The sequence below is a fragment of the Lytechinus pictus genome, chromosome 3, assembly GCF_037042905.1.
Source record: "Lytechinus pictus isolate F3 Inbred chromosome 3, Lp3.0, whole genome shotgun sequence".
Lineage (NCBI taxonomy): Eukaryota > Metazoa > Echinodermata > Echinoidea > Temnopleuroida > Toxopneustidae > Lytechinus > Lytechinus pictus.
The window spans coordinates 61463945-61486380 of record NC_087247.1 but is presented as its reverse complement, the minus strand read 5'-3'; the positions used below and the strand labels follow the sequence as shown (position 1 = coordinate 61486380).

Below are 22436 nucleotides of genomic sequence, written 5' to 3'. Positions count from 1 at the left end.
TGTCGGCATTTAAGTGCGACTCTAAGTCATTAAATCTTTGATAAACACCCCCCTGATGTGCTTTATAAGGCTGTTTATATTCATATATGACTTTACAGAACATGTTGATTCCCATGAGATAAATCTGAAATCATAGGTTAATTGGAATCCTTCTAGTATATGAATGCAATAGTCAAAGGGTTATATAAAATTTAAGCCCACTTTGTTTGAACCAACAAGGAGAAAATTAGGTTTAGATATTTTACTAATTGTATGCAAAGTCATGTGTATCACCTTTATGAAATACTCTTAAAGGGATGGTCCAGGCTGGAGATATTTATATCTCAATAAATAGAGTAAAATTCACAAAGCAAAATGCTGAAAATTTGATCAATATCGGATAACAAATAACGAAGTTATTGAATTTTAAAGATTTGCATTATTCCGGTGAAACAGTTCTAGGCATGTCTTTATGAATATTCATTAGGTTGGCTGATGATGTCATATCCCCACTTGTTCTTTTGTATTTTATCATATGAAATTAGGTTTATTCAAAAAATTTCTACCAAGAACCAAAACCATTGGATTGACAATTGATTAAGTGCATTTGTTATTTATTGCTGCAACTTATTTCATCATAATGGAGACACATCATTTACACATGTATGAAAAAATGAAACATTTACAGTTTGATGTAATAACATAAGAAAAAGGAAAGTGGAGATGTGACATCATCAGCCCACCTAATGAATATTCATGATGATGTGCATATAACTGATTCCACAAAATATTGATAAACTTTAAAATTCAATAACTTCGTTATTTGTTATCCGATTTTGATGAAATTTTCAGCATTTGCTCAGTGAATTTTACACTATTTATTTATATATAAATATTTTCAGCCCGGACCATCCCTTTAAGTAAATACCCTTTGGTGAATAACTTAGATTTTGAATACAATTCAGAATGAAATTCATGATATTCATATTTAGTTAGATGTGACTTAATACAAATTTTCCTGCTTAAATTTTTTTGAAATAATCAAAATATAATGGATTTGCCGAAGCATTCCCCATATTTATTCTGAGAATGAGGCTGTGTTTTGGCAAGGATAAATTCAGGTACAACTAACAAGTGGCACAGGTGAGCACTATTAAAGGTATACAATAATAATTCAATAAGCATCAACTTTACCTGATAGAATCCATTCATAATTATCAGGGAGAAAAACAAGTTGCATCACCAATGTGATCACATTATTTGTTTAGTCATGTTACATCTAGCCTTTTTTTTAAATGATATAGAATTATCTTTTCTCTGTTAACTGTGGATTCTTGTAAAATGAAGAAACTTGAATATCAGTAAAAAGGATTCCAGCCAGTCAAGTTGCTAAGAAAGTATCTAGATATATATTGTTTTGTACAAATGATTTAGAAACATAACCTAGTGCATCTAGGGATAATTTTTTTTTTTTAATTCCTAGGGGAAGATACTGTCTCCTGTAGGCTACAACAGGGATTATGCCTGTCTGGTTATTACAAAACACAGGTGGCATTTAACATACAATATATTCAATCTTCTTTCAGAGTACATTGAGAAACATGAGTCATATGTAGACTACTTCCAGTCAGTCTTAAAGAGCAATTGGGAAGGAAATATGGCAGAGTAGAGGAATTCAGATAAGAACTATGCACACCGGTTGGGGTTTATGGTTACAGTTCATGCAAATTCAATAGTTAGAACCCATTTTCACTTGTTTCCATATCAACATCAACAAGTAAAAGAAAGCATGATGATTATAGTAACTGATATTGATGATTTATTTTCAAAGTATCCTCCTTGTTCATATTCATATTTCAATAGTTACTGTTATATAAACAGGTGGCAATCTATTTGACAACTCTAACTGTGTATGCTTGTAGAATTAACACTGGTTAATTCTATGTTTCAAATAGGAAAATGAAAAAAACAAACTTATAATTGTCTATGCTAATACTTCTATTACATTAAATGCGATCTTATCTCAAGAATACACATTCACACAATCACAATTATATCTTTGCTCTCCAATGTAATGCCAAGGAATGATGAATATAATCGTTTTCTTCATCATTATAAATTGTCAGAAAGGGGCCAGTGAAAAAGTGTCAGACTGTATATTCCAGTTTTTACATTGTTCATTTCCAATAATTTTAGCACAAACTTAGACCATGGCTTAACCTTGAATTAAACCAGAGCTCATATTTTGTGTCAATGAGATAAGTATAGTAATCAGAGAGTAATTCCCATAAAATTTGACATTAATATCTAATTATGGTCTTGACACAAATTGTTATAAGTACATTCTATACACAAAACAGTCATTTCATAAAAATAAAAAATAAATCAAAATTATAATGTATGTATTCTATCTGCAGATTGCTATTTGTCTTAATAAAGGACTTCTATGCTAGAACTCATCCCAAAACTCCCATACTTGTGATACATGTGCATCTCAGCTGGTAAATGAGTATTTTTTAACTTTGGGAAAGCATCAATACAGTAAACAAAACTACTACAATCAACAAGATTTGTAAATCTGAATGGAAATTCTTTTTAAGTTCCCACTTTACGAATGACAGGGGGAAATTACTACTGGAAAGGGAATCTTAATCTCTGAATTTCTTCAGCAAATCTGAATGGGTTGTACATCTTTAGTTCTCAACACAATTATCATAATTTCAGCAATATTGGTTGTCTGAATAATATCAACTCTAAATATATAGTTCTCTACAATGTCATGCTAAATGGGGGGGAAATTGACAATGCAGCATTATCCCAAAATCAACATGGACTCATCAATCAAACAAAAGACAAACATACATTATCAATACATCAATCCTAAGCATTGAATTTGTGCGGCGAAAAATCAGTTAATATAACACAGAGAACATCCATAAGTAAAAGAATGAAATATGATCAATACAAAACCTCTCATACCAATTACACAAGTATTAGAGTGGGTGAGTTTGGGAGTTTATGGATGAACAATAATGGACAACTTACCCTAGCACCTTTACGTGGTTTCAACTGGGATAGTTTCTTTGCAGCAGCTTCAATGGCATTGGCAGCACTAAGGAGTTCATTCTCAGCAATTACATTAGGATCATCAGGGTTTACCCAATCAGCACCTATCCAAACAAAGTCAAATGGGTGCCATCTTCAACAACTCTATATTCATGTGGAAACATGTCCAGTACATTGCGTCTGCTGTGAAAGGCAATGCTCTTTGTGTGTACAATAAGCACACAATGTTATTGGCTTGGACAGACATCATCACGGTGTGGGCAAATCTAGTTGATGCATACATTAAAAGTGTTTTCACTGGTCACAGCAAATCGGAACATTTTTTTTCATTCTTTCAAGAATGTTGCAGTGCCAAGTGCTAATCACATGCACAGTATAGTTGGATAAAGCTTCAAGGTTAAAAAAAAATGCAAATATTTTTCTATGCATCCTCTTTCTTTTATGTACAGAATAGCATTTTACATAACCACTTCTCAGATATGAGCTGTATACTGAATGTTAATATTGCACTTCAAATGATATTTTATGTCAATAATATGCTTTATCTGTTGCTTGCTTTAATATCCTATGAACTTAAATGTTTGCGATAGTATAAAATCAACTATGAATAATGTCCTTTACTAGGGCATACACAAGATAGAGTAATCATTCTCTTGTAGCATGTTGGAGAAATACTGGACTTAATTCCTAAATCAAGGGATTAAATTGCCACCCCCTCTTAATAAATTACTTGCAATTCTCACAAAGCCACTCTAACATAACAAGCCATTGCATAATGTATATTTGAAGCTTCACAAATATTTTGGTAAAAATTTATGAACATCGGACAAGCCGTCACAAGCACAAAGACGTTAAATAGCAAAAAATACCTGTTAAAATCAATGAACGCACATTATGACTGATATAAACTTGCCTGAGAATGTTAATCAAATTCTCCTTAATCATGTTCAATTAAAAAACATCTAAATGGAAATAAGAAAAACATACCTTTGAGTTGCTCTGCGTGTTGAACAAGCTCACTGACTGTATGTGCTACACGCTTAGAATGTTGAACAAGTCTCTGTTTCCCGTCTGGCATTGGCTTCTGAATGTTCTGTTCACAAGAACGTAATGAAATAAATTATTTGATACATGGTCTGACTACATCACTTTGCTTGTTTATTACATATGTAAATTACTAATATAATTCTTGTATTTACACAAGATGGCTAACCACAAACACCTATTACAATCCATTAGTTCTATCAGTAATGTGATGCTAGTGCATTCTCCTGTTCTTTCTGTAGTTTAACATTAACTTATGTTCTTCAAGGAAAAGACTTCTAACAAACAACTTTTAATAGGGCTTTCAAGTTAAGGATAGACTGTTTGAAGCAAGTAAATTATGAGGAGAGGAGGGTTGGGTTGATGGTAGGGAAAGCACTGAATAAAAGATTGATTATTTCCTTGAAGTTTGTCTGAAGATATTGCGCAACACCTACACACCTTACAAAATGCATGCCAATGGAATATAAACATCCAACTTTCATACTATCACAAATTTTGCCACATTAATATGTGGACATCATCTGGATACCAGCGACCAGATCTTGTCTGAGCATGTTACAAAAACTACAAAGAGGATCATTTTAAAGTCATAACTGTCAGAGCACAGGCCAGTGCATGAAGTTCATGATATTCTAGACTGGAATACTTTACACCAACATAAAATTTCACTTTATTGTCTTTTATATCAATCATGCCATGATACAGTATGTTACCTGCTTATTCAAAACAAAAAATAATATTTAAGACTTTGAGATACTATAAACATAAAGGGAACCAATTATCTTGCCTAAACCTAACACTGAAAATTGTAAACGTAAATTTTAATTTCGATGTGAAAAATTGTATAGCAATTCCTCATAGTATCATAAAGAATTTTTCAACTTATAAAAGAGAAATTCTAGAAATAACAAAAAATATGTAATGATGATTTCATGTTTTGGACTGTCTAGATGTCTAACCCTAACCCTAACCGTGACCCGCATGTTCATGCACACATACTTTTAAATTGTTAGATGATGTTTTATATCAAATTGAAAATGTCATAGAAATTGTAATATTAATTTAATCTATTAATATTTTGGGATCCAGGGAAGAACAGATTGGCTATTCATAGCCAATCTTGAACAGGTTATCCTTACGATATGATTTCTATATTTTGAATTACATTCATTGTTATGTATCGATATTGTTACATATAATCATTTGATCATGCAATGTATATTTTGTTTATATTTCATGTATTTTCAATGATGAATAAAACCAAACCAACAAATATGTCATAAAACACACCATCGCTCTGCCATATCACATCGCAATAAAATATGATGCATACTTTATGCTTTAATTAATACTTGCTGAGTCTATCAGCATCAACATTTACTTCTAGTAACACATATCATTTGCCTCTTTAGTGATGTAATAAAAAAGTAGATCACAAATTAACTTTGCATTGCAAATTGTACACTAAAACAAAAGCTTATTATCATCAATTTTCTATATCAAATCAGCAATTCTTTCACCATTTTCAAACCTTGATTTACATACTAAGAATTTGCTAAATTTACTGATTATAATAACTCTCTAAACTTTCTTATCATAGAAAAACACAAAATATAATACTTTACTTATTACTACAGTAAAATTGCCTGGGGTGAAAGCATAATAAATATATTCGAAAAGGCAAAGCTATTAAGTTCATTAGATCTATCAATCTTTCACTTCATGTGAAATTCTGTAGCCTCCTACTCATGACTTACTGAATGAACTTGTTCCAGAAGACATCTGAATGCATCAGCACACTGGTGACCAGCCATTAAGGTACGGTTCCTAACCTCAGGATTCTCAGCAATAGGTGCTGCCCTCTGCAATTAATAACAATCTCTACACATTCCTTACAAGGTTAAGTGGTATAACACTTTAATAGAAAATAGAAATCATGTTGATATATCTGTCTTAGTAAAGCTTATCTATTTCTTGATATTTCTGTCTTAGTAAAGCTTATCTATTTCTTACACTATTAGAGCACTTCTATTTTATATTTGTCTTGAAATTAATATCTGGAATGGGTGGAGAAAACTTATTATGGAAATTCAAAGACACATGAACTGAAGCAACCAGTTTCATAAGTATACACATATAAAAGAGGGGTTTCAGGAAGATGACTGTTCTTCTTTACTCAGAAAGGTGCCTGTGTTCATGTCATGACCAGACCCCTTCCGCATCTTCCATCTATCCATCATGAGCTTACCCTGCAAGTGTCAAGCATTTCAAAGACAGCCTGCCTGGAGACATTAGATGCTTGGATGACATCATCTTGCCGACATGAGTTACCTGCTCCAACAGCTTTGGCAGTAGCCAGAGTAACTTGCTTGGTACTACGGATAAGTTGCTCTGGAGAGGCAAGTGAGTCTGATGGTGGAGCGGTGTCAAGTATCTATGAACATAGCAAGAGAAACAGGCTTTAGATACTGGATAAACTGTGGAAGACAAACAACTCACAAATATCACTATATCTTCCGTCATCTCATTCAAGAACAATTATCCCCAAGAGAAGAAATCATGGATTGCAATCACAATAGGGAAGAGAGAATGAAGGAGGTTATTGCATTATAATCTTTATTCATATATAATTTCACATTTTTTCTTCTTTACCAATAATCATGTTGACTTATTATTGAATTTTAAAACAATTATAAAATAGATGATATACATGAAGAGTTGATACTCACCCTAGCTTCTTGTACGATAGCATCAATGGTTGCTTCAAGAGCTCTGGTACCCCTTGTTGCTTCATCCTCAACGCTCTTCACAGTCTTCAGCAAAGATGTTACATTTGTTACCATCAGCTATGTAACACAAAACATCACAACAAAGAAAGAGTACTATAAGAGTGCTTTACATGTATGTCAATTTCTCAAATCGGTAATTGTACATGTATATTCAAATCCAAATACAATTATCCAATATAAAAGGAATATCCTTCATTCTTACTGATTAAACAACCTAACGGGTTTGGATTCGAACATAAAAAAAAAAAAAAAAAACATGTCACAATTACCCTGTACTTCATGACACCTTATCCTAACCATATGCTATCTGTGACAGGGTTATAAAACCTCATATAAAGTTGAAATAATTAGGTAGAGAATGAGCTTACTTTAGCAGAGTTCTTGAGTGGTTCCATTGCTGGGTCATTACTGCTCTTGCCAGCAGCCATCTTGGTTGATGAGATAAGATCACCCAGAGCAGACGCCACATCTTTCACAGCATTGATAAGAAGAACTTGACCATCTGGATCATCTCCACCTATCAGACACAATTTATAAGAAATAGATGGATGGAAGATGATATAACAGGAAAAGAAGATGATGAAAATGCAAAAATCAAATTAAATGGAATGTTTTAACTTCACAATCTAAATACTATTCATCTCAATGTCCTATTATTTGCCAACAATCTCTCTAATTCTTTTATTCCCTTCTCTGTTTCTCTTCTTTATGTAATTATGTTTGATATCAAACAGATATTCATTAATGTTCTGCTGATAAATATGAAAAGAAAAACAAATAATAATAAATCTGGGCAAATATGGAAAACACTGCTTCACTGGATCGTTAATCACCATGGACAGGAGTTTGATATTTGATAGCATGACTGATGAGGATACCTTTCATCAGAGATATTGGAAAAGTGTAAAATCATTTCAAAAGAATTCGAGCTATTTTTAATATTGTAGGATCTCATTCAAGCCAAGTTTATCAGTAATGTTACCATCTATATTTTTGGTTAAAACACACAGGATGTAATTTTATTCGGTACATATTGTATGCGAGCATCAGTTTTTGGTGAAAAAATGTTCAATAATCCTAAAACTTATGTTTGTTGCTTTGGCCTGAGCTGAGAGCTCATTTGCATTAACCATGGTGTCAAACCATGGGAACCAGTAGGAATCTAGTAAACTTTGATGGAAGCTTGTATTCATTATTGCTTTTTCTCTATGTTCAACCTACACAAAGCATACTTTAAAACCACCTTAAGTTTAGGCCAAAAGTGTCCAAAAGTGTCCAACCAACTACTGTATGTAAGGGTTGGTTAAGATTTAGCCTAGGTTGACTTACCAAGGGTTGCAGCTCCTAATTTGACAACATCAGCAAGTTGTGTAATGGTACCAACAGCAGACTGAGCAGCAATAGCAAGCTGTTCCTGACTATCTGCAGCTCCTGAAACCAAGGTCTTGGTATCCTCTACCAAGGCTCTTGCAGTCTTCAAGATGTTCTCTCTGTAAATACAAATTTAACTACCATCATGAATACTCATCTTAACAAAACTTGATATCTTGATTCAATATTAAGTTACATAATAATTGAAAATATTCACAGATTGACAAATAGCCTTTTGACAGAATAATATGAGTGGTTAAATTCATTGTGGATTTACCGTCAAAAGATTTGTATTGCGTCATCATGAGAATATAAATATATGAATATGGCTCATTCTCACCATAGTAGTGAAAACATCAGAGAAATTATAAAATTATGCTCTTAGAAAGTCCCTCATTCAAGAGTAAATAAAAGAAAATTCTGTATGTGAAATACATGGTATATTCAATTTATGATTATTTATACATCCATGTATCAACATGATACAAAGAAAATAATACACATAAAGAGAAATTATAGCATATAATTGGATTATGTATGATAACGAATAGGAATAAAGGATTAAACATTGTGATAGGCTTACCTTGAAACACACTGCAGTGACTGAAGAACACTACAAAAAATGAGTATAATTAAAAAGTAACTTTATAATGGTCAAGAATGTTTGTCTGCACTCACCTGTGATCACCAAATGAGCCAATATCTGGTTCAGCAGAGAGCGTACCAGCTGATGCAAACATAATGGTAGTATCAAGATCACCAATGATACCAGATACTGTACTAGCTGCATCAATACAAGCCTGAGTACCTCGCGAACCAGCCTGTAATGCTGCCATTACAAAGTTGGCCTGTCAAAAAAAAAAACATGGTTATGGAAGTGTAAAATTTGTTTTCAGAGTATATCAAATTCAAATGCTTATCAACACATTGTTATAAACATGTTTTGCAAGAAGAGTATGTGAAGTTGAAGTATGTTTTCAAACTTGGGATTTACATGAATAAATATTCTCCCACTATAACAAGGAACAGCTTCTGCCAAGAGGTTGATTTACCTACATCTACTTTGGTTTCATTATCATATATTCCAATATTTTCTTTCAACTCTGGTGGAATGGTTTTATTCATTAAAAGAAAATATTTAATTCCAGACTGATAAAGCATAAGAGCAAGGAGCTTGGAAGCTCCTTGATAAGAGGGAAAATAAAAGGTGATTCTGCATGAACTTCACAATGAGTTCAGGCGATCACTGTTCGGGATTACAACTGATATTATGCATCATTACGTATATTAACACTACTCACATGTCCAGTGTGCATGAAAAACAACATTGCTATACCAGAAAGCATTTGTATCTACCACACCATATAATTGAGATGGTCAGAAGATTTTATTTCAAATTACAAATAAAGGAAAAAGCTCTTTGTTTAATCATTTTTTGTGTATAGTATGGTATGACCTTGAAGACCACTCACCTTCTCAAATGTATCCTTAGCCTTATCAGAGAGCTCTTTCTTGGCAAATCTATCTCCAGGGTTACTCTGCACGTTACCTGCTTCCTTGATCAAACCGATGCAAGAATTGCCAAGATCCTGCACAGACTTCTTGATTCTCTCTGCCACCTATCATTATAACATTTCATTCAAAGAAGAAAACAAACAAGACAAAATAAGAATTAAATTCATCTCCAAGTATGGAAGACAAACAATACTATGGTTTTATTTATCAATAACACAGTAAATGTTACAGAATCCATATTATTCCATTGCTATAATCCTATCCTTAACAGTGACTCCACAGAATACTTTGGAATAAAAAGATGCAATCTGACACAATCACTGACAGAACTACACAACCAAGGAGCTGCAGGGAGTTTGCTTTCTCTTACCCATTTATTTCTTTGTAAAAAGATAACACAGCAATATGCAACAATAACAAGACCACTTATGATCATCAGCTCATTTGGGGTAAGCCCACTCCTAAAACGATCCGCAAGGTATCGAGATATCTTCACTAATTCTGACCGCATGTTGATTAACCCAGTATCCCTCCCTTTCAAAATGATTATGATAACTAGATGAAGTCGTTTGCAAGCAGAGAAGTGAGAATATAATTAAATCTTTGTTGAACCCTGGGATTTTACATTCGCAAATAATTCCTCACTTTGTTCGAAAATTAAAAATCAAGCCCCATTGTGATTGATACACAGTACTTGCTAAGGATTTAAAATTTGCATCCATCTTGAACTCTTTACATAGAGAGAACAGATAGGATTCATTCAGTATCCAAGCAATGAAATGAATTAATTACTCTGGCCTAAGTAACTGATCTCTAAGCGATTATATAGCGTTGTATCAGGATACAGAGACAACATAGATTAACTGATTCTCCATGGATTCTGAGATGTATTGAATTACCAGTTGAAAGAGATACTTTTTTCAGCATGAATGGTACAGTGTAGATAATGTCCCTGTAGTCTACAAAATGACATGAACTGTACATGATAGATATCATAATGAAGCTACTTGTATATCATGTATCTATATCTAGATGTGTAATACATGTTAGTTCAGTGAACCTTGAATATAATACCAATCTACCATAAAAGTCACTTTATATAACAATTGTAATCTTCCTCTCTCCATCCAAAGGACTGTATTCTTGCTACAATTATAAAAAGATATGTATTCTACTTCAATTGAATATTCATACTTCAAAAACATAGAAAGAATCCTATAGGAACAATGGAAATCCCAGGTTTACCACTACACATCATAGATTCAATGAACTTTTTAAAAATCTTCAGGTAAAGATATACAATAAGAGTTGTTGCATGACAATAGAAAGTGCAATTTTATTTGCATTTAATTCTCAAATATTATAAACAGAAGATTGCTCAACTAATGTTTTGAACTTGACTGATAGATCAACACAAACACTCAACCATTTTGTTAACCATCTGTATATCAGTGACTCATACTTCAAACAGAATAATTTCATGCAAACCTCACTCCAATCATTAAAGGAATCATTTTCTCCTCATTTGAGCAACCATACTCAAGCTGTCCAGTTTTCAATTCTTTGCAAGTGTTAGTTCTTCAGCAGAGCAAAAGAAAACTTGATCTTTTGATGAGAGGGGCTTGAATGGGTTAGAATTACAATTGGTATCTGATTTCATATTTGTTTTACAATTCAGCTTGAATATAATGGTTGAGTTGCACTAGGCAATTTGACACTCAACAACTACATTGCAGGCAAATCTGCAGGTGGATACAATATATGAATTATAACATGCATATATGTATATTTTCATGCATGTTACCATTTAAAATTTGAGATAGCATAAACATATCTAGCTCTGACTCTAATCACTTGAGAATGTTGGTTCAATCCACCTCATTAACAACAGGTCGAGGGTTTGATCCTCGGTTGGGTCGTACTGAAGACTTGATGAGAAAGATGATTAAAAAATATTGTTTTATACAGAGCCCACTGGAGGGCAGTTCATAACTTAAAATGGCTCACCTAGATAATTATGACATCCCTTTTAAAATTTTGTTTTATATCTTTTAAAAAGAGTGTCGCTAAGGCGAGTGCATAATATGCCCGCCTGTAGCGCGGAAAATTGATTTATTGGTCAAGCAAGAAAAGTGGAAGGTGGCAACTTCACCTTTGACCTTCTGACCTCAAAATAAATAGAATTCCTGGCATCTATGCTAGTATCATACACACTAAATTATATGAGCCTAGGTGAAATTAAACTAAATTTATCGCGTTTACAAGGGCTTAAGAAGGGTAAAAAGAAAACATGTCACTGTAATCTCGACCTTTGACCTTTTGACCTCAAAATCGATAGGCTTCCTGTGATCCATGCTAGTATCATACACACCAAATTATATGAGGCTAGGTTATTAAGTTAAACTTAAGTTATATTTACAACGACTTCAGAAGGGAAAGATGACAACATGTCAGTGTGACCTTGACCTTTGACCTCAAAATAGATAGGCTTCCTGGGGTTCATGCTAGTATCATACACACCAAATTACATGAGCCTAGATTAAGTTAAACTGAAGTTATCGCATTTACAAGGACTGCAGAAGGGTAAGATGAAAAGATGTCACTGTGACCTTGACCTTTTGGCCTCAAAATCGATAGGCTTTCTGGGATCCATGCTGGTATTATACACACCAAATTATATGAGCCTAGGTTAAGTCAAACTGAATTTATCACATTTACAAGGAAATATTAACAGACAGATAGACAGACAGACGGACACCGAGCGTGATACCATACTACATCCCGTCTAGGATGGGCGAATAAAAAAAATTATATCATAATGTTATTTTAATTATGTGTTTTACTTTGATAAGTCTTAAATTTGTGCGAAACAAGTGGAACACCTCTGGCAGTGTCGCCTGCATTACGCAACTCAATATATTAGCAGTGCTGACTTTGAAAACTATTGAATACTTATTCACAGAAGACACCATTCATAAGATAATAAAATAGTATGTTCATTGTCCCTTACCAACCTTTGACCTTGATCATGTGACGTAAGACTCATGTGAGGCGATTACTGATACTTGATTACCCTTATGTCTACATTTCATGATCTAGATCCATATATTAACTTTAAAAGTCATAATGGCAATTTAACAAAATCCCCCCACATTGCCAAAATTCATTGACCTTAAATGACCTTTGACCTTGGTCATGTGACCTAAAACTCATACAGAATTTCAATGATATTTGATTATTCTTATGTCCAATTTTCATGAACTAGATACATATAATTTTTTAGTTATGAGGACATTTCAAAACCTTGGTTATTAAGATTTCAATGTTGACGACGCAGCCGCCACCAAAAACAGTGGCGCCTATAATCTTGCTCTGCTATGCAGGCGAGACAACAAAAAACAAGGAGGATCTAACTATAAACATAATAACGTATATTCCAAAGAAACACCTTCAATCACATCAACAGAATCCTGATGATTATTGTAATGTTGAAGAAAAATAGATCTTTATGAATTCTACCCTGAATTCTAATATAATAAATTATATCTCAGATTTTGATACCTCTGAAAAATTATATGGACTGAGGCACTGGGCATACAGAGTGAAACAGTAAGATTGTTAACCAAACTTCCTCTTTAATACAAATGATGTGGAAACAAAGATATCATCTCAAGATAATTTATTTATGCAAAAAAAAAGAGTTCAGACTGCAAAGTTAGTACACAAGAACATATCATAGATTCTATCATCAGAAAAAAAAATCATTTAGAAATAATTCAAAAGGACAGCAACTAAAATAAAATTCCATATTTTGTACGCAACTCATCACAAAATTGTATAATCACTCCAACTAATTTACAATACTTCTTTTAACCCTGACAATTACAACATATAATTCACTCTTTATCTCAAGTCTATATATGACATCATCACTCCAACTAATCTATAATACTTCTTTAAACCCTGACAATTACAACATATAATTCACTCTTTATCTCAAGTCTATATATGACATAAATCCATGCCGTTCAATTCATGCAAAACAAAAGGATTGGTAAAGACAGAATGTGGCTGAATATCACTCTATGTGTTAATTTTGACTATTAAATTTCACTGTAATTTGGAGAAAAAATATGACCATTTGAATAATGAGAAAGATTACTTCAAAGAAATTGTGTTAACATGTGATTCTCATCCAGTATACTATATCTAAGGGAAGAGGGCAATATGGGAATGACATATCTCTAAACTATATCCAGTCCCATTATCTTTTACATAATGTAATTTACAATTTGATTACAGTCATATTGCTAAACTGAGAATGAAAGTTTGATTTAGACCCCTCCCATCGATATCCCCCCCCCCCCATAAAATTGTATTTTGATTACTTCCAAAGAATATTTATGTTTGCCGTCCCTGGTAAATTCTTACCCCTCACTTTTAATATGATCCCTCAATCATGAGTGTAATGTGTTGAACCACTAAGAGTACACATACATGTAATAATCTAATTGATAATAGCCTATATGGAGCTACTGTGTAAACAGATTGTAGCTACATGCTGGGGGTAAACAGTATTTGAAACGTGATAGTTGGACAAAAAAACAACAACATATACATAAGAAAGAGAAGGAAAAAAACATAACAATACTATCAACACTACAAAGAAAAGAACATAAAAAAGAGAAAAGACAAAGACTCTACAATGCCTCTGGCAGCCCTCTTTTATAGACAGACACATAAAACAGTATAAATAAATAAAAAAATCTTAACTACAAAACTTATTAAGAGAACAGACGATAGAAAAATAGAATAGAAGGGTTGGATTTCATGGTACAAGGGTTAGAAGACAAAGTGATGAAAAAGGTGCATGAACTGTGATGACAGAATGGGAAAATTGGTGGAAAGAAAAACAAATACATAGAACAAGAAAGAGTGTTAAGGAGAGAAGGGAGACACAAAGATTGATAATAACATAAAACCTATTTCTAAAATAGGATGAATTCAGCTAATGAAGAGGAAAGGGGAATACTACTGTACCCATACTACACATTCCAGTATTTCTCAACTGAAAGCAGTATTATATATTGCATATCACAGCCTTGTCGTTTGGCAGTGTAAAAGCTTTGATATTTTGTTTGAGATACTGGAATATGAAAAGGGCCTAACATGGTATCGCAATAAAGAAAAAAAAATGCAGTAAACATGGAAGCATTTCCTGCTTGTTTGGAATCAACTCCAGGGTTGTACAATATCTGGTTAATTTTACCTCTTGGGATGGGTACTTCATCTGTTCAGATGTATGGAAATACACAAGAGAGACAACATTGTAAAACAAGGTAACTAATCAAAAGTGTGAACAGTGCTTCTAAGCATAACAGTAATAGTAATCCAGATTTAAAATGTGGTTTGTATTTCACTCACTTTCATCTAAACACACACACACACATAGAGGATTAGAAAGGTTAAAACATCAACCAGGTACACATTTAACTTTGCAGGCTCATTCCATTCATGATGATCTTGATTTTGCTTTGCTCAATTTTACTTACTTCGTACGGCTGAACACCATTTTTCTCAAAATCCTAAAGAATTTTGGGATTTAGATAAACAGTGTTGTTATACATGGAGAAAGAAAGATATGCTCTCAGAGCCAAGATCAATTCATTTAACCCTATATAGGCATGGGGGAGGCTTGGAGGCCCGCCTCGTCTTTCGCGCAATATTTTCAGAATGCACAGAGATCTGGCTACAATGTTTCATGACTTTTTCCTTCAAGTCTCCCGCATCTTTGATGATCTAATCTGCAACACCCAGGTTCATAGTTTCAAAATTACACAACATTTTGTGAGTGCACGTCAGATCAAAAACTGCTCATTATCATGAAGTTGTGAACAAAGTCAATGCAAATTGTGTTTTCAACCAAAAATCAGTTCTGTGTGATTATTTTTACTATTGCTAGTTTAAATGGATTTATTTTATGCTGTTTATGATTGAAAAGTGTCCCTGACAAAGTTCATCTAAAAACAATGAAAAACAAAAGGTCGAAAAAACAAAACCATAATTATAAAAACAATGTATTACATACAAAATTGATCTGATATTGCAATTTCTTTCATGTACATTTGCTACGAATGAAAAAGAGTATCTACCATGGACATTTGGAGCTTATTTAGGAAGTTCCAGCAAATTTAATTTTTGAATTTGCATACTAATTAGGCATAAATTAGCATAAGTAATTAATAGCAATCAAAAAAAATTATAACTACAATTTGAAGGCTATGTCCCAGGCAACGTGTATGCCAATTCTCAGCGCGATAGACAGCCGAGATCTCATATGATCTCCCAAATACCCCAGCCTAGTTAGGGTTAAACCTTTGAATTAAAGCTTCAAAAGTGAACCCACTAACAACAAGCACAAATGTAAGAGTTTTAAGTTGAAAAATAAAGAGATAAACCAACCAAAATGAAACATCTCACATCAAATTGGAAGACGCTAGAAAACACTCCATCTTCAGTTAAACAAAAAACTCTGAAAATTATTTATTCAAGGAAATAACACAAATTCAGGTCCAAATAAACGCAACCAAAGAATAAAAATTCAGAAGCAGACTTGAATGATTCTCATTAAAATATCAAACAAAATGTTAAATTATTGAGGAAAAGTTAAAACAAAATTCAAATAAAATATCAACAACAACAAAGTAGAGCAGGTATGAATAAAGTCTTAATGGCATTGTAAAAGAGTGATGAATAAAGATTACCTCTTGATTGGTGGAAGCCTGTGCACCCCTGGCATTTTGAGCTAGCTTGTTGTAGTGATGCTGGAGTTGATTAGCTAAGGTTCCTAGTTCAGCAGTCTGATTAATATTAGCCTTGGACACCTAATTGACATACAAAAAAAAATTGGCTCAGGACCTGTCATCATTACAATAAATAATATTTATAGGCCCTGTCACATATAGCCCGATGCACGGCCTAAGCATTGAAATTTAGTCAAAAATGGAGAAAAAATTATCAGTGCGTCATTGTGAGCATTTTTTAGCATACTAAAAAAATCTTGATGGACAAGTGGATGGCATCGAACAGATAATATTCATGTACAATGACGCACATTAAGTGAATGACAGCAAACTGGCCAAAACTGCAAAATGTGCTTGATGTGTGCCCCTCATGCGACACGCATGTGTGACAGGGCCTTATTATCTTGAAGTACCTACAGAAATATAGCATGCTTACTAACAGTTATTTGGGATTAACAATATGAACTCCATGAATTTCAGATGAAAACTTGACCAACTTTCTGAAAAATCTGACAACACATTAAATAAAGATATGATGAAATTATTTGAATTTGATTTTTAAGTGGTTCAAACCAATCCATGTTTACATGATAACATGAAGAAATAAATTTACCATATCTTGAGCTGTTCTGATGATGGCCTTGGTAGTCTTAACCATGTCTGTCTGGTAGTCTACAAAGTCACCAACTTCATTCTCTGGTACCGCTTGCTCAGTCTGAAAGCACAATATTTATGAGACATTATAGGACACATCTACCATTCATTTTCTATCCACAATCCTGCCGTTACTCTCAAAGGGTATTCATCTTTGCCACAGTAAATTGCTGAGCACTTATCATAATGCACATACTGGATTTCAATTCAATTCAATATTTCTTTTTTCAATTCCAATAAAACATACATATATCATACAATTGCATGAACACTTAATTAAAATAAAGCTATTAAAAATGAAAATAAAATATACAGATTACACATTTTTTAATATCAGATGTAATAAAAAGAACACAACAGTATTGGAATAGGGTGGTCATAAAAACCTGAAGGAATTGTCTAGATCACCATCTTTGATAAATATATAGTACAGAATTAAATTAAATCCATAATAAGTTAATAACTCAAATTCAAGTAAAAATAATTAATGATAAGGTTATGGGAAAATAATTCATACTAAAAAAAAGAGCAAAACATAAATCAAAAACAAACAGTTTCTTGGTACTTCCACTTGATTTGCTTACCGCAAAAATGTCATGCATACTATACATCCCCCCCCAAAAAGAATGTAATTCTCTGTCAGATAAATAAAATAAAATTGTATTTTTTTTCTCAAACTACATCACACCAAGAAGTGCCTTACACAAGGACAGCTCTCGAGATGCTGTCTGCCATTCCAGTGATGATACCAAACTCATTTTACACATCACATCACACCAAGAAGTGACTTACCACAAGGATAGTTCTTGAGATGCTGTATACCATTCCACTGACGATACCAAACTCAGTTTACACATCACATCACATCAAGAAGTGGCTTACCACAAGGATAGTTCTTGAGATGCTGTATACCATTCCACTGACGATACCAAACTCAGTTTACACATCACATCACATCAAGAAGTGACTTACCACAAGGATAGTTCTTGAGATGCTGTATACCATTCCACTGACGATACCAAACTCAGTTTACACATCACATCACATCAAGAAGTGACTTACCACAAGGATAGCTCTTGAGATGCTGTCTACCATTCCACTGACAACACCAAACTCACTAGCCGCTTCCTCCAGGGTTGCAATGAGATCAGCTACTGCTTCCTTACTACCTTGAGCGGCTTCATCTACAGCTCCATGGGTCTGTAATGCCTATCAGCAACAAATAATAATATTCATTAATCATATTCTTCTTCTTTCAGCATTGGAATAATATTCTTCTTTTATTTCTGCAGTAGATGGTAATTGAAAAAAAGGGTTTTCTATATTCAGTACAATGCTGATTATATATGGCTTTAGTTATTACATTTTTCTCACAGTATAAACATTGATAGGTGGTTTTATGCTATTTCATCTTCACATAATGAATATTTTCTCTCTCTTAATATAAGTTTTGTTAGTTGTGTAGTATCCAAAATGACCTACCTTTGGATTTCCACCGCTTTCCTTAGAAACATAGAGGAGCTGGAGTGTGGACTCAGCAACAGTCTTGGTTTGATCTAAGAGATCACTCTGTCTCTGTGAGTTTATGCTTTTGGATGCAGCACCGATGGCATTGCGAGTTAGAGGCTCAAAGTAATTTGCCATAGCAGTAACCTACATAAAAAGGGAGAGAATAGATCATTTAGCAAGGCAATAAAAATTAAAGCAGAATTGAGAGAACTAGATGAAGGAAACAAACCTTTTTGCCCAAGTAGAATATACAGTTTACAAATGCTACTTCAATAAATCTTCACAACTAAGCACTGAACATCCATTTGAGTATTCTAGCATTTAATTAAAACTTTCTTCTTTTTTCTGATATATTAGTTTTCCCCTTTTCACTATTAAAACGTCATACATTAATTAAAGGAAACTGATAGATGTGCATAGAGTGTCACCTGGACTGTTAGAAATTTGTGTCACAATTGGCTGTCCATAGATGGATGTCCACAACTTAAGACCAGAGTTAAAATTAAACACAAATTCAGAATATAGGCCAATGAGTTGATGTGGTGTAACTTGTTTGAGTTGCAAAATCATCCCTCTCTAATTAAAACTTACAAGCCCAATTTCCCTATTTGTTCCCCGATTGCTATAAAGCTGGCAACCAAGTATTTTCTTAGCAATAGAAAAAGAAAGTTAAATCTTACCCCATGTCCAAGTTGCTCTGCTTGTCCTTTAGCTGCAGCAGCCACTTTATCAATATTAGCATTGATCTGTGCTAAGCTGTTAAGCAGGTTCTCAGTGTAGCCCTGTCAATGCAAATAGCACAAAAAAATCAACTGAATTTAATTACATAAATTCATTTCAATGTATAATCCTTGAGCATGAATTGATAAAATCCACATTCACACACTTTGCAACTATCCCATCTAGACTTATTCAGCGTGCAATCATTCTCGGAATTCATCAATTTGTGATTTTTTTCTTTTTAAATTAAAGGGTTATTGTATTTAGGTCCATTAATCCTGATCTTTTACAATGCATATATTTCATCTAAAAAAAAAGTTGTCCCTGTTTTAGGTGTGCCTTTGAAGTTTACTTTGAAGAGTATAAATTAAATAAACTCATATTATCTCAAAATCTATTACTAATAAAGAGGCAACTTTCTAAAATGGAATAGGGATGAGAAAGGAGCAATGAAGTAAGATAACAAAAGGGAAGAAAGTATATAAAGAAAGAGGGAGTGCTAGAAATAAAAGGTGGGATTCATAGGGTGAGAAAAAACTAGGAAGTCAGATGAGAATATTCATGATAACTAGGAAGGGGTGACACAATCATAACAATATTAATAAATTCATCATGAAATTCATAAATTAATATATCTTTATAATATATACCCTGAGAGACAAGCCTTCTTGTGGAGGCAGAGTCTGACCAACAGCAGCTAAAGAAGCTTGATCTAAATCACGGATTGATTGATTCACTTTATTAATTGCTTCATCACATTCTCTTTGTCCAGGTGCACGATCCCTGTATAAAAAAAAAACACCAAGCACCACAAATAACATTCTCTATCCTTGCAGTTTTTATATGACTGTATGATTCTTGATCTGTTTTATAATATTCATATTTTCATAACTTCATTAAATATGATTCATGTAAGAAATGGCGTGAAAAACATAGATACATCTAAATGAGGTATAACTACAAGATTATCCTTTAAAGAGTAACAAAAATTTTGCAAAGTGTGTAATAATCAAAATGATAAAAGGATGGCCTGATTTAAGAGGTTTAATCTCCCTGCTTATTTAAGCCACCATCTAGGATCTTCAGTGTACATACACACTAAATATGAAAAAAAAAAAATCATACAATTGGTGTTATTCTGCTCTTGGGCATAATGACACCCTCCACTTTAAACCTTATTTATGAATTTGGACTAAAAATTTCAGTATGTTAACTATATAGAAATATATATATAGATAAACAGGCAAGAAAATGCAAGGATTACACAACATATTATTTGAAAATAAATCTGTTCCTCCCTAGCCCCCCCTTCCTCTCATATAGAAAGAGTATGATTAAAATCTAGTGGTCATCACAATATACCATGTCAATGGCTGCAACAAAATGTAGTCCAATAGGGGAGCAGATGCTCAACAATATGTGTATTACAATCTTAGCATACAATGTTGATCACAACTACTATAAATGGGAATATACATAACATAAAAGAACTAACCTGATGGATGCAATGAGTTCCTTGATAGAATCTGATACATTCTTGCTATGATTGGCCAATAGCTGCCATGTAGGAGGATCCTTAGGATTGATAGCCAATGGCTTGGCTGTTTGGATCAAGGCACTGGAGCTAGAAATCATACGTTTGCCAGCTGTAATGATAGGCGTCATTGCAACTTGGGCCTGCAAAGAAAATAAAAACATGCATTATAGGGAATACGTACATGGCAGCTAAATAAGCCATTGTCGTTGTTAGGATAACAAGTAAATTGAATGGAAGGGAACTGAGCAACCATTGATTTAATATGCAGGGAATAGTTACTTTAAAGTGATTAATTGCACTGTGTATGAGAAGAGGGTGAATAAAACTTTATTGAAGAGCCTGTAACAGAAAGAGTTGACTTTTTAGCGAGTTTAAACCCTTGGTATAAGGTCAGTAATGTGAATTATATCCAAGTATCATCTTATATTCAAGTATTGCAAAATTGTAGTGGTCATTGTATGCAGAGCTGCCAACATTGGGATGATAGAATCCAGTAGATTTCGCGAAGGTATGATTTTGTGAGGGAGCGGTGGAACGTTGTCCCACGGATGGGAGTTTTGGGTAGCAAAACACATTAAGAAACAACATTTGATAGTAACCGACAGCTGTCTAAACCATCAAAAAATATTCGGATAGATTAAATGCACATTAGAGAGAATTCATGAATTGTCATTGACTAAATATACACTTCAGGCAATACAGTAGATTTTTTTAATAATTTATAAAAGAATGCATTCAACATGAAAATACCTTTAATTGGCCAGAGGGGGAAGGGGCTGCAGTAGTGGTAAACATGGTAAATGAGCTTTATATGTGGACTGTATAAAGTCTCTGAGGGATTCCTGTGAAAATTGTCACACAGTCCCATTCTGCTTGAAAAGTATCTTTATTATACTTCGACAAATATTTTGTCATCTTGGTCTTGGATGACTCCATCTCCATGATCTCCATGGTCACTGGCGATGCGATTGTAGTGTGGATGAATCGGGACGGGGCGTGCTTCGCACAGCTCAGCCAGCCAGCGCAAGGCTAGCTCACTCACGAAAGAGAAAATGTTCGAATCCGATCAACCCAAGTGAAAGTAGGCGAAAAAATCTCCACTTTGCTTCTAATTCTTCAGGATTGTCAATAAAATTATTCCTGAAACTGAAAGTCGAGGTGTAAAAGTAATCCACTTGTTAATCCCATTGTTGATCCAGTTTCAGCTCGAATAAGGTGCAAGCAAGCTTACGAAAAATGCCTCGCAGTGCTTGTGAACTTTCCTTCTCGGGGCTTCCTGGCGCAGCGCGGCCGGCTGGAGCCGCTCCGGGGCGCATGGGGGGCCATGTGCATGGAGTACTGCTGAAGAGTTTTCATCACACACATTGCAGAAACCGGAAATAAAATGGCTTGTTAGACTACTTCACCAGTCGTTCAGTAAAATTATCTTAATTTACATGGGAAATC

At 33.7% G+C, this 22436-nt stretch overlaps 1 protein-coding gene across 6 annotated transcripts in view; it reads right to left on the bottom strand.

The window, feature by feature from the left end:
• Nucleotides 1-1453: 1453 nt before the first annotated feature.
• LOC129256855 (talin-1-like) overlaps nt 1454-22436 on the bottom strand; it is a 68475-nt gene continuing 47492 nt past the window's right edge. For 3 of the 6 annotated variants that reach the window (XM_054895046.2, XM_064097523.1, XM_054895048.2), the window contains 17 exons: nt 20949-21130; nt 20104-20236; nt 19414-19515; nt 18707-18877; nt 18287-18433; nt 17184-17285; nt 16532-16651; nt 15037-15057; nt 9725-9871; nt 8931-9100; nt 8211-8371; nt 7250-7398; nt 6822-6938; nt 6341-6526; nt 5850-5954; nt 4033-4138; nt 1454-3149 (listed from right to left, as the gene is read on the bottom strand). In XM_054895046.2, the coding sequence (XP_054751021.1) occupies nt 2962-3149; nt 4033-4138; nt 5850-5954; nt 6341-6526; nt 6822-6938; nt 7250-7398; nt 8211-8371; nt 8931-9100; nt 9725-9871; nt 15037-15057; nt 16532-16651; nt 17184-17285; nt 18287-18433; nt 18707-18877; nt 19414-19515; nt 20104-20236; nt 20949-21130 (2307 nt within the window). In that variant the 3' untranslated portion in view covers nt 1454-2961. The remainder of the gene's footprint in view (nt 3150-4032; nt 4139-5849; nt 5955-6340; nt 6527-6821; nt 6939-7249; nt 7399-8210; nt 8372-8930; nt 9101-9724; nt 9872-15036; nt 15058-16531; nt 16652-17183; nt 17286-18286; nt 18434-18706; nt 18878-19413; nt 19516-20103; nt 20237-20948; nt 21131-22436) is intronic. The other 3 variants (XM_064097524.1, XM_054895047.2, XM_064097525.1) reach the window with 1 other exon arrangement.